Source organism: Acanthaster planci, linkage group LG17, assembly GCF_054643075.1.
Source record: "Acanthaster planci isolate LZ-2023a linkage group LG17, COTS_SCS, whole genome shotgun sequence".
Taxonomy (NCBI): Eukaryota; Metazoa; Echinodermata; class Asteroidea; order Valvatida; family Acanthasteridae; genus Acanthaster; species Acanthaster planci.
The window spans coordinates 9820136-9833947 of NC_141793.1; the positions used below are offsets into that span (position 1 = coordinate 9820136).

The 13812-nt window shown below is 42.4% G+C and overlaps 1 protein-coding gene across 2 annotated transcripts in view; it reads right to left on the reverse strand.

Annotated features, from left to right (window-relative positions):
* LOC110973545 (partner of bursicon-like) overlaps positions 1-10306 on the reverse strand; it is a 32239-nt gene extending 21933 nt beyond the window's left edge. The window contains exon 1 of one of the 2 annotated variants that reach the window (XM_022224435.2): positions 9709-10306. In XM_022224435.2, the coding sequence (XP_022080127.1) occupies positions 9709-9747 (39 nt within the window). In that variant the 5' untranslated portion in view covers positions 9748-10306. Of the gene's footprint in view, positions 1-235; positions 720-9708 lie in introns of those variants that run through there. The other variant, XM_087148131.1, reaches the window with a different exon arrangement.
* Positions 10307-13812: the final 3506 nt, after the last annotated feature.

A 13812-nucleotide genomic window follows, 5' to 3' on the forward strand; every position in this document is an offset into this window, starting at 1 on the left:
AATGTTTGGGAAATTTCTCATCTGTTTTTCCACTCCGAGCAGCAGTCACTCGCTGCTTACACTTTAGGCATGAAATGAATATCAGACTAAGATTATCGTTCTTTGAACGATTCAAAAGAATATTTTACTGTAATCTCGATGACACACACCGAATTTGTTTTTCTTGTCTTGGAAAAACAAGATGGCCGCAATAATATCATAGTTGAACTTACAATAGCAAAAACTATAAACTTACCCCTTGTAGTTAATGCCGGACTATCTAAAGTTGATTCTTCGTATTCGGTTTCTTTACAGTAAACTAACCAACTGCTCTTCAACGGTGTTTTATCCTCGCTGGTATCAGAAAAAGTCTGAATCAATGAAGATATCAGCGCACACGTCAAGGTTACGAGAAAAACGCCTCTAGTCATCAACTCCGCGTGACATTGATAGAGGAAGTCCTTATCCCTCTTGCCACCGTGTACCCCGCAATCATTCCCGCGTGTAAGACCGCCTTTTTTCCCGGTCGCATTTAGCGGGAAAGCAGGCGGCTCAAGCCCATCATTCACCTCGAGTAAACCGGCCCGGTGCCCGACCCAATATCGGGAGGTGTAAATTTTCGGGCCTGTCACTTTTTCTGTTTGTAGTTGTCTCGCCAAATCTGTGTATGATGTCAAACGCGTTTTTTTATCTTCGATGATTTGGGGCTTGTCCCCTTGGCTATCGCATAACGCGCCGACGATATACGGTACTGTTTCAAATGAACACCGCCCCCGGGCTTCGAGCTTGCATGTAAACTACGTCACTAGCATTATGCAAGATCGTTTCTTTTTCGGGGGGCAGAATTCTCATTCCTAAGGAGGAAGATGTTATTCATCTCCATCTTTGATATTCATCTTAATTTCTGTTTGAAATAAGACTCAATAGAAAATATTTTTTTCGGAATTCTTGGAAATTTGATTTTAACATAACCGCTTCTCATCGATGTCATTCATAATCCAACGAAACAGTAATCTTGTTTTCTCACAGTTGCATACAGCGCAATGTCCACGCGCAGTTACTAAGGTAAGCAATGCAGCTTTTAAGAGGTAGAGCGCCTTTCATTTCCTGTACGATACTCAGAATGCGCTTTAAATGTTTTATTTTGAGCAAGGGGTAATAGCCGGTAAATTTAGAGGTCCCCCCCGCACACAGAGGCGCGTTTCTTTAATACCTGTTGCCCTATTTTCCTTTGAAGTGCTCAACGCCAGATTCTGTCAGATTGAAGACCTCGCTGCGCTGCTGGTGAGTAAAGCACATTCTCTGAATAAAATGTTTTACACGGGTAAGGCCAGCCTACTGGCTGCATAGCACTTTGGAGACGGAGGCGCCGTCTTTGGAGGCCCATGCCTAATGCACTTTTGAGCTGGAGACTGATAATGACACTTGCTATTTCAATCACAGTAGGCTTTCAAATCATGATTGTTACACACCATTTCAATGAGGACCATTTTTGGGGTATATTTACATCAAGCGTATTTAAGTGGATGAACATCTTTAACCCATCAGTTAGATACTACATGTACTTGAAAACCTACATAATTATGATTACTCTCGGCTACTCCGAGGAGATGTAGATCCAAAAAAGTTGAGTTTCGAAGGCGTCATATGTCTGTGCATAGCGATAGGCATACGAGGTATCACGTCAGTATTCAGTCAGTTTATGGTATTAACCTCGCGAGGCGTTACGAAAACGAGACCAAGACATAGAACAAAACCTTTCAGTTGCAAACCGAGACCAACATCTTTGGTCTGAGACCGAGACCAAAATTTTAAAGTTCGATACCAAGACCTGGAATTCATGGTCTTACACAAAGACTGAGACCTAGTGGTCCGAGACCAAGTCCTTACAGTCCTTGACCGAGACCAAGACCCGAAAGTACAAGACCAAGATCTTAAAGTCCGATACCAAGAATCACACCTGATGATCTGACCGAGACCGAGACAAAACCTTCAGTTGCAAACCCAGACTTTGGTCTGAGGCCGAGACCCGATGTCCCGAGACCAAGATCTTACAGTCCGATACCAACACCCGGACTTCATTGTCTTACACCTGCAAGACTGAGACCTGATGGTTCAAGACCAAGTCCTTACAGTCTGTAACCAAGGCCAAGACCTGATACCAAGACCCAGATTCGCCAGTCTTAGACAAAGGCATGATAATCACAGATCCAGGACTGAGACCAAAACGCTTATGTCGCCAAGCAAAACCAAGATCTTTGGTCTGAGACCGAAACCGAGACCCGATGATCTGAGACCAGACTGAGACCAGATGGCCCGAGATCAAATACAGCTCGAGACCAATGCCGTGACTCAATGGTCAGCAGAGGCCAACTTGAAGATGCGTAAGTCCAATACCCAGACCCAACCAGGTCGTCTTAAACCAAGACCGATACCTGCTGATCTGAGACCAAGACTGCAACCGAAAACATTAGGTCGGTAGCTTTTTGTTAGAATTTGGCTTCGGATGAAGTACATTATTATTGAATGGTAACGATTTCCTTCACCGACTCAACGTTATGGAACCTGTTATGCTTGCAATCAAAAAGTGTCTTGCCTAGGGTCATATCCCTTGTTCCATTTGGTCAGTAAATAGAGAATTAAGAGACTACAAGCTCCCAAGAGCCAATGCTTCATCGCCAGAGCCCACTTAAGTAACCACCAATGACTTCAAAGTTCAGATTGCATTGGCGAAGATTCATAGAAATTTTTTTAAAAGTTAATTTCACATTTAAGAGGAAGGGAATTCAGGAATACATTACAGGTCTTTAATTACCTCTAGCATCTTGAATTAGTAACTCTGTAATACTATATATATACTGCATTCTGATGGTCCACATTCGGAGACCAGCAAAGTATCGAGACCCCGAACATCCAAGATTGCGACTAAGACCGCGACCAAAGTCAAATTTGCGAAGTACAAATTTGAAAGTTGCTCTTCGTACCTTTAAGGGTGACCGCAACAGTCAGTGTCATTATTTTGACCTTTGTAGAGCTACGGTCCATTTGAATGACCGCCTTACGTCAAAGAACGGGGAACAATTATTTATAACTATCTACCTACGACAGCAGGGACGCTATAAACAGGGTCTTCCGAGTTGTAACAAACTATTAATCAAATATCGCTCATGCATTTAGGAGGGTGACATGTATCACCCAATCAACCACGATAAATATTTATGCAATCGAAAGAGCACACGGCTCAGGAGATTCTGCAAAGACAGAAATCCCAGTTGCCCGTGTTCACTCTTGCAAAGGTTATATTTCTCCATAAATCAGTGACATCTTCCCATAATGGTGTTGTTTAAACACAATGGCTCCGCATTCGCTCGTCTCCCGGGAGTGGAGAGAGTTGTTGATAATTCTGAACACCACGCCCGCGTCTGAAGTCGGTGCTGAATGAAGACTATGAGTCACATACGACTCTCTCAAAATACCAGATGAGCCGGTCAGTTTGGTTAAACAACTTTGGGATGACTATAAGTGTTTGACAAGTGTGACTTGCACGGTTGAATCATTCTGCTCACATAAAACCGCGTCCGGAATGAAATACATGTGTACCCTCCGTAGATGGATCAAAGTGAACGAAACGACAACATTGTCTCTTTTGCGTGACGATAGTCATTCCAAAGACTTGCTGCTGTCGTGCGTCATTTCAGTTAAATTCGTTAAATTTGTACTTTATTTACCCCAGTTGTCAAGAAATATTTCTCCCAATTTCTGTTCAGTACAATGTTTTTTAATTAGTAATGCTATTGAGTGTTGAGTGTTTCTTTTCTTCTTTGTACACGAATAGGGCCTATTCATGTAGTGGAGATATTTCGAACGTTTTACTCATTTCCTTAGTTTGCCTGTCTGACCTTCGTAGATGCGTAGCAGTTGCCTGTATTCTGAATTCAAACTCCTCATATCCTTGGCCGCGGCCCAAAAACTAATAGCTAAATAACATTGTATCCGTAACTATTGCCAAGGGAAATACGAAGTAGCGGAATTGTGTAATCAATGAAAAATTAAAACGTGGATTTGGTTACAATGATGTCGCTCGAGGCGTTCAGGGAGAAGCTGTGAAGCGTAGCAGTGGCTTTCTTCAGCTTGGCTCCTCACCATCTGCGTAAAACAAAAACAATTCAGACTGCGCCAGGAAATTTTGGGAGTGGAAGTGAGTCTGAGGTCCAAGCGCCAGCTCAACCACGCGTCGAGTGACGAAAAACACTTGTTTTTCTTTCCAAAAGATGGTTTTTGTCGGGATAAGACACCTGTACAAACGTCCAGCCGAGCAGCACAAGGTATGGAATCCGGGAAATTGAGAAAATGAAGTAAGCCATGGAGAAAAAAAATGTCCAGCTAAAAAATAAGTCAACGAAATCTAAACGTCAAACTCGTTCTGCGGCACACTAACAGCTCATAAGAGAAAAAATGACTAGTCGAATAAGCAAATCGATTTTTAAGTGCCAGTTTCTCATGGCTTGTAAAGTAATATTGTAAAATGATATTGTCCAATCGAATTATTCAACGACATCAACGAACAGCATTGACTTGGCGTCCATCAAAACGCATGTGTATTATATGCTGTCTTTGCTATCTTTTGAGGCTATCTTCGTATCTGATTTCTAGGACGATAGCATCTGCATGGAGCGCCATTGTTTAATGATACAATCTGCTCCGGCACTCAGCGAGCTATCTACATGTTCAAGGAGACAAAACTTGCAAAATTGCACGTAAACTCTGCTGACTCTGCAAATGGACAAATTTTCGAGATTAAGATTTGGCGAGTGGAGTGTTGTAACAGAGCGTAGCGGTTGACGTCATCCGAGCGGCGCACGAAGCTATTCAGATAAGGTGACTGGGTTTGTTATTCCCACATACACAAACAATAATGGTGCATTAGGCGACAAGTTTTCAGACTAACGTGGTTTTTCAACAGTATTCCCGCTCTACTGGAAAAATATTAATGTTGGTGTGGGTCAAATAGCTCTTTCGGTAGAAGACGAGTGCGCAACGATTTTTAAAAGAGCAATGGTTGGCATACTTTTACGCATACTTCCGTTCTTCTTCTATGTATAAAACGCTGTTACATACCAGTTATGGTTATCGTTCTTCACGAGCATTTTTTTTAGCGTAACACTCACAGGTAATCACTTAAGGCCGTTCTCATCTTTTTTTTTCGTCTTGGATATGTACTCTATGTAAACTTGATTTTCAGTGAGGTCCTTCGTTTTGGTGCGTGTAATTATCGTATACTTTGAAGGTAATTACATGTACTTTGAAATCCGCGTAATTGACACCTTAATTGTTAGGAGCCAAACTTCATACAATATATCATGCGCAGAATTAACTCCAATAAAATTGTAGTTGCCACTCTTAATTCCTGGCCAGCCCATATGGGCTTGTCTCTCAGCGCGTCCCTTCGAACAATGGAAACTGCTGTTAAACCAATAGTTTAAACCCTCAGTAACGTATTCCCTTTGGGTCATGAGGTCAGGCGGGTCGGGTCATCTGCCCTCAACACCTCATTTGTTCGTCCTTCGTCGAGCACATTATTGTGATGTCGAGGGACAAAATCTAGCGCCATACTCAGGAACCTTTCCATTTTCTGGGTCTCGGTCTTTTTTTTCCTGTCATTTCTGTTTGTTTTTTAGTTTTTCCAACTTTGTTTTCACCGACGTGTTTTCTCAAGATTCTGTATTTAGACAGAGTTCCATCACTGACTAAAGAGAAGACAGTGGAAGGGAAAAAAAGAAGGGCTGCAGTTATTTTATTCCACTTAAGCTCCCCGTGGGTGGAAACACGCCCAATATTTGGGGGGGTGACAAATTCGCTGGGGGATAAAAATTTTGGAATTTTTTTACGTGTAACCTTAAATGGTTTTCTGAGGGGGTGAAGATACAAAGGGGGGGGGGCTTTTCACACGCTTTTGTAAGGAATGGAAAAGAACAGACCAAAAATCACCTTTCTCTAATTTTGTTTTTTAAAAGCTCTTTTGGGGACCCCCCGTGATTTGTACCACTCGGTGCCTCAGTTCCCTATCTTTTTTCATGCATTTCGTTGCAACAAGCCCCAACAGGAAACCGGTAAAAACAGGTCGTTGGATGTTGCAAAACTCCGACGCCCTTCATACAAGTATGTACACGGGTACACTCACCCCACACGGGTGAATTAGACCATTCAGGTCATGCTTAAGTAATCATTAGCACTGAGCTTGTGGGTTCCACAATACACCTGAGTCACAGGGAAGCCATTTTGATCATATTCCTAGCATCTATCTTATTCACTCTTTATGTTAAATTGGGTGCTACCAGACTATTTGGGGTTCCGTGCCTTAGGCCTATGCACTCTTTTTTTTTAAATGTTGCATAAAACATTTAGATATAATTAATTACAAATTTCAAATTATTCATCACCGTCAATGGCATTAATACGTGATCAGCTTTTATTTCATGGCTTCCTTTCCATCCTCAGTCCCCCAAATTATATAAGCTAACCTTGCTTTCAATTCGAGAAGAACATAATATGTCCTTTTTTGTATGAAAGGACATGAGCATATTTTTACAGCTTTAGTTTTAACTCCTTCCAACAGAAATGAAATGAATATGATGATGTTCGAGGGCCGTGCTGCTCTGAATAGCATCCGTCGCCTTTCTAATAACTACATCTCCCATCCAGTGCCTACCCCAATAATCACGGTAATGGACTGGATATTGTTGGGGTCCCGGTTTCTCCCCCTACAGCGGATGTTTTTGTGTGCACTGCAGCTCATGTGTGACCCCCTCACCGGCCCGAAGTCTCCGTCGAGGAACAAAATTCGGAAACTTCCACCGTTACATAAATAACCCGCAGGGGAACGATACACATTATTGTTATGGACCCTAAAAACAGGCCAATCGGCGCAGCCTCTTCGACGTCACATTACGCAAAATGCGTGTACGAATGAAAACGTAGATTGCGTTTATCTAAGGCTACCAATTTCAGCGTAGTAGTTTAAGCTTATTGGTTGCGTTTCCGATAGATGCCAGAGCGTTATTGTTGAGTTCAACATCCACGTAGCTAAATTTTTATCACACCTGTTATGAACGAATTCGAGGAGAAAAATGATGGTGCTGTTTATCTGTGCATCACGTTCCAAGATACATTTTAATGCAATAAACTAGGCAAAGAATGCCATTTGTTATGTCAAAAAGACAAGTTGCTTTCTTGCTTTCGATACAACAGCCCTAACAAATTGGAAGGACCCGTGTCATTTATTTTATATACAGCCTTGAGTTTGTCATTTCAAGGTGTGTTTTTGTTTTGTTTTGTTTTGTTTTTGTTTTTGTTTTTTCAAATTTCCATATTCAGGTGCAAACAAGCAATTTCACCTTAGGAGGAGTAATTATTCCAGGCAGCTGATAAACACAAAAATGACAGGATTGTGGATTTCGACATACTTTACTTTTTGCTTTTGTCTAGTGTTTTATTGAGGAATATGTGTACACAGCAATCACTCCTGACCTGCATGCATTATGCAGAGTATTCCCAAGAGCTGTATTTTGGTTCATAATTTCGACACTTAACTCCTCCGTTCTGTTGCTAGGAATATCATGTATTGTTTCCCTTTGAACAATGGCACTTTATAATGAAACGAGAACAAGCATTTATTTTCTTTGAACCTTTCACAGATGTCAAACTCCTGTATGCAAGATATATCCCACCAGGAATCCCGCTATTAAACTCTGTAGTTGTTCCATTATGTGCAAAACAGGGTAAATGTTCTAGATCTCTGCCCCTAGGCCATTGATTTTGAACCCCCTTAAGGGGCCAACCGCCATCTCCTCGAGTCACTTCTTCTGTTTACTCCAAGACGAGCAGGAAATTCAACTTCGACAGAGCATCGCAGGCATCGCCACACAGATACATAATGCGAAATGCGGTTGTCATGGTTACACATCCACATTCTGCTCCGTTTTGTGTACAAGGGGGAATTGAAGTTGGAAAGGTTGAAAAACCCTGTGTGGCGAAGAGTGCCCACCATCGGTGAAGCTAGGTAGTCATTGTGGTTGCATCATGGCGCCGGGGTACTGGGCCCATTCTAGCCCGCTGTATAATTTGCCTCAAACAACCTGCTGAACGAGCTGGGAATACTCAAAAAGGAAGTGCGAGGTTTGTCCATGTGTTCCATTTTGAGTCTCCTGTACTGTGCAGAGATTACCCTCCAACCCATTATGTCTTTCATGCGTGTCCCCTCCCGAGGGTCAAAAAATAATGGCTGTTCTATTTCAGGGGCAGGACCAACATATTCGCCACAATCCTGACGCCAAACTGCGTCCCCAGGGGCGCTCATGTATACGACGACAACGTTGTTCTTGTCGTCGTCGTCGTCCGTACTGATTTCGTCGTCGTCGCATGCGAATTATAGTTGTCCCATTGAGCTGCATGGGGTCTGAGCCAATTCCTATTTTTTTGCATATCGATCGTGTGATGAAAGTGCTCTGGCGTCTGCACTTGTACAGACGTGGCGCTGGCTTTATTTGAAATGCGTTCCGATTCCGTTAATTTATCATCCACAACATCCACTTCTGATTAATGTTAGGCTAAAGGAAACATGTTTCAATCGATAAATTATATTTGCATATGTCACGCCTTCTAGTTTCAAACGTCGCGTTTGGTTTTTACATTATAGTTTTGCATACCGGAGAATGTATTTTGAAAACAGAAACGATATTATTTTCAGGCGTGTGGACATCGTGTGGATATGTACGTAACATGAAATGGTGTTCCTGATTGACAAAACATTGAGAGACACGTCTCGTAAAATTAAATAAAAACCAAAACTCTATTAAAGTCAGTTTCTTACGACTTTTCGTGTAGCGAGATTATTGCTAGTATCAACATCGAACCCTTGTCAATTCCCGGAAATCGAAATCAATGTCATATCTGTTTTTGTGTAATCCACAATGCCCGAAGTAAAAGGCCTGTGACGTGACTGGCTCCAGGGCTATAATGGCTCAGTAACGTTTCCTACCTTGCAGTCTTTTTATCCCAAGGTCAATTAATTGACAACCGGCGTCCAATAATACATGCAGTATTGTTGCTACAGACAACACGCTCACTGCGTTCTTTTAACTGGACGGTGGCATGACCGTCAGCCCACGGTCAAGGGGGATGGGGCTTACTCAAGCAATCTATAATTACACAAATTGACGTTTTTAATTGAATAACGCTGAATGTTACTTTCGTCCGTCTGAACAGGCACGGGCATGCAATTATAGCATCAGCAAACTATAAATAAAAGTGAGTGCGGTGTAATGAGGGGTCACTGCCATGTTTAGGTTTTCTATTGTTGCTGCTAAAGGCTGCTGAGTGATGGCGAACGTCGTCTCGATGGAGTTCTGATCGCAGCGCGAAATGGAATGATATTTTGTATTCCTCAAGCATGTTCGTTTTGTGATGCATTTAAAAGAAGTCGTAACCACATGTCACAGGGTCACCAAAACGGAGCAGATTAAGTCCTTTTTATTGTTAAACTTTTCCCCCATCCTGATACCGCTGCCACTTTGGCGGTCTTACCGGCACCACAAACATGGTAAACAGCATAAACCGGGCGGTATATTAAACAGTCACTCCGAAGGGTAGCAAGTAGCGCCCTCTTTTGTAGGTAAGCGAACGATATTGGTAAATAACGAAAAGCAGTCTCTTTCATACGGTTCCACTTACCTCTTTCTGTTGTCTACAGCCATTTGAAGGCAGTGTCATTTTCGGGCTTGTTCCTTCCAGAGCCGCTTTCCAGAGGCAATTCTACGCCCCAAGATTTCGGAAATCTCTCAACGTTGTTACTAATTATGATCCTGACTTGTGAACCGTCCTTACCCCCAAACGCGATGGTGAAATCTTAACACTTCAGACTGTGGACCGATGCCAGTTCGAGTTTGCCTCTTCTCATAGTGTGTCTCTAATGGATGAGAAATTCGACCGCAGGTGCGAACAGATAAACGAAACCGGTGCAGTCAAGCGAGTTCAGATAACGTTTGAACGTAGTAGGCCTATAGTAATATGGCGAGCGTCGCGGATGCCGTCGGTAGTTTCAAATTCGGCGGGTTCGATCGTTCTGTGGGTGGGGTGATAAATCTTCGCGAGTCAGTCCGTGGCCCTTCGTGTCCACGTTGGCCGCGTGTGCATTCTCGATCTCTGATCAGCCCATGCGAAAGCTCGTGTATAGTCAATACGAGTCCAGTAACCCAAACGGACAGCAGCGCATGCAGTGGGCACCGCCAATTACCTTGCGTGTGGGGTTCAGTGGTCTAATAAGTGACGCAGTGGGACTAGACGTGTTGAAACATCCAAATACTTCATTAATGGGAGGGGGGCAATTTAATTTGTCTAGTGGGAGTCGACAAGCCCTGCCGCCGGCCGATTTCTTCATTAATTTGCCGAAGCGTTAAGTTGTACAGCGGCAGACGTCATCGAGGCTCCGGCTATCACAGCCTACATCGCCCATGTACCGAAGACACGACGTTCGTTTCCATGATTCATTTGGTCATGAGTTGCTACCGAAAAATATGATATTACCTGAACTGAAACTAACCGCATGGTCATATCGATCGATTAACGGTTTCTATATTTGGAATCATGTCCGTTGTTTTCGTAATTCACTCATAATTTAAACCGTAAAACATTTTAATGTATAGATTAATTATTTTTGTTCCTGTTCAAGTTTTATAAACGACTTTTTCTGAAAGCTTCCAAAATACTGATCACTGCACTTAGGAAATTAGAAGCAAGCGACACAATATTCCCAAATTATAATCAGGCAATGGAAATTAAAAACGTATCATTCTACAGAGCCGTCAGCGCATAATATCATTTCATCTCGACTTCTTGATATGCATTGCCGTAGATAGAACACCAATGATTAATGTTACCGATAAAGACAACTGTTATCATCGCTTTCTGTCGTCAGTCACCGTGGGCTTTTGGGCAAAACCTATGAATTAAAGCAAGTGAGTCAGAAGGGAGAAATCTACTCACTTCAAAATTATCCTGTTTTTCTTACTGCTTCATACGAGCGGTTTAATACCCTCCGAATGATGCATGTTAATTAACGCCATGGTGATTTTGTCCATAAAACATTAACTTTTAAAGCGTGTAGGTGTTGCTATTTGTTCCATCTTCCTTGGCCACACTCGACCGTCTCGTGCGAAGGTAAAATAGGCTACCTTGGATACGCTTCAAATTCAAAGTGAGGACAGGTTGATGCGTAATGTAATAAGAACCCGTCTTTGCAATTTCATTCCGTCATTGTGTTTTTTGAGTATAACACTTTTTTTCATATTATTTCTTGTTTTGCACATTACGACTTGTGAGGATTCATTTAACATGTCCGTGCGGTTCGCTGGGTTCGTTTTGAGTGTCCTTGGCCTTCATAGACTATCAATTTTAGCATAATTGGCACATGAAATTTCCCTGGATATCATAAGGAAGAACACACATTTACTGTAGGACCTTAACAACATTCATGCTTTCCAATGCGGGACTCGAACCCACGCCGCGGCTTTGAGAGGAGATGGAAGAAGCCCTTCGTGAAATCCAACCTGCACGCGCGTTGTTCGCGGGATGCCGTTGCGCCCTTCTCAAAGCCGGAGCTCATACCACTTCAAGCGTGTCGAGTGCTCACTGGGTAAACCGACCCTGTTTGAAACAAGCCTCATTCGATAATTGAATTTTGGCCGCAGCGCCGCCGTGCCACGCAGCCGAGCAGCGGGTTTCCGCCGCTGTAGCGGGGACGCTGCAGATTGGACTTCTGCTCTGCTGTGATATATATTGAAGGACTTGCACCGAAGGAAGAGGAAAAAATCAATATAACGTCTCAAATGTTTGAGGTGAATGGGATAGATTGTTTACTCAAATAACAAGGATTTACGAGACAATAAGAAAGGTAATGGCTGTTTTAGTTCTGAGCCACTTGCCTGCTCAAGATAATGTTGGTACTGTTGGAGTATTGCATATTGAAACAACTGAGACAATTCTCTGACCAGTTGAAGGTATTGTACCTGTTATACCTAATGATCATATAAAGAAAAGTTTTTCATCACAGTCCTTCAAGTTTCTAGGAACAAAAGTTGATAATCGACTCATTATTGAGACCTGCAGCTGCCAAACACCTGTCGAGATTGTCAAATGATTTTAGAGGTAATTCCATTCCCCGTCACATGTGGAAATACTTCCCTGAAATGCAAGACTGTCGTGATAATAAGGTGTGGAAAGAGCTTTGTGGAATATACAGAGTGCATTTTGCCGAAAGACACAATTGTACCAAAGTGTACCATGGCGTATCTCCCTCGCCATTTTTCAATGAAAACTCAGTGGAAAAAAATCCAATCGTTTAAGCAGTAACTTGAATGACATTTAGTATTTACGAGCTAATTTAGAACGTGTTTGGTTAGTGGACAGTATGTAATGAGTAACTTTCCCCTTGTCTCTGAAAAAAAGCGAATTGTGTCAACGTCACGTCATTCTCACACGACTACAGCAAATCAAAACCGTTGTATGGACAGCCAAAGAGAGTATTGATTCACAGTAACGCAGCCTTACATTCGTTACCCGACAACTTTGAAACACAGCACACATCAGTTACGAGTACGAAGTGGCATAGCATCGTGCTCAGTGTATTAAGACACCCGATTGGTCACAAATGGCATTTCAAGATCCGTATTAGAACTGATTTCGGTACTAGTGTGAGCGCAACGACAGTCAAATCGCTCCATCCTGTTCATGACCCTTTACTTTAATTGCCATCATTTATCGAACATACAACTCCTCAAGCAGGACATCAAGGGAAAGGACAAGTTGTTTGCCCAAAAAGAGCAATTATTTGCTTTCCATTTTACACTTAAACAGTTATGTTCCTCTGCAAATACACCGTCTGCCCACGAGCCCCTTCCCCTTGCCTTCACGGAATAACCAAATAAGCGATTGGGCTCGACCGCACGAGGATCATTTCAATGTCGAGAGGTGTTTAAAAAGCGGTTGTGTAAATGCCAGAGGTAGCGAAATGTTGGTCTGATTTCCTTTGATTTCCTCACTGCAAACGCATTTCCGGTTTAACTGCTAAACCCGAATGATTTGACGAGAGTAATAATAACACAAGCCTTTTACCACTCTTTGAACTTGCACTGAGGTGTCGATGCTGTGTGTCCTCGTAAAATGATTATTTCCCGGAACAGGGTAATTCTTGACTGTGTTAAAAGATGTTCATTTTTCAATTTGATGCGTTGGGGAGAAACATTTTGTTAACACCTTGACAAAGCGACCTTCTCGGCTTTATGACCCGGCCGCAAAGTGGGAGACCACACAGGTACTTGCCTTAATTTAGCATCTAAAAAGTAGTTAGCCCTTTGGGACAAAACACGATGTCTGGGAATGAGTATTAAACTACCCTCCAGGATATCGACGGTACTTCTTCCTACGCACTCACAGCGACAAAAAAATAGACGAAGTCGGGAAACTTTGTAGAGAATTGGAGACTAAACAAGAACAGCACGCCTACATTTCACCAAATTATGTCAGATTTCAGCAAGATATTGGTCCGCATTCTGAAAATGGTTCTACAAGTAAAACAAAACAAAAACAAACAAAGCGAAAGCCGTGTTCACCTATGGCTGTTTTGTTCATTTTACACTAAAATTTTACGTGACTTGTATTGGACAGGGCCTGGCAATAGAGGGCGGTAGAACTAAATAACTGTCGCTGTCTTGTAGCTGCGCGATAAAATTGGTAGTTTTGTATGTGTCTGGGTGCTGTTAAAAGCTTTTTCGTGAAGTA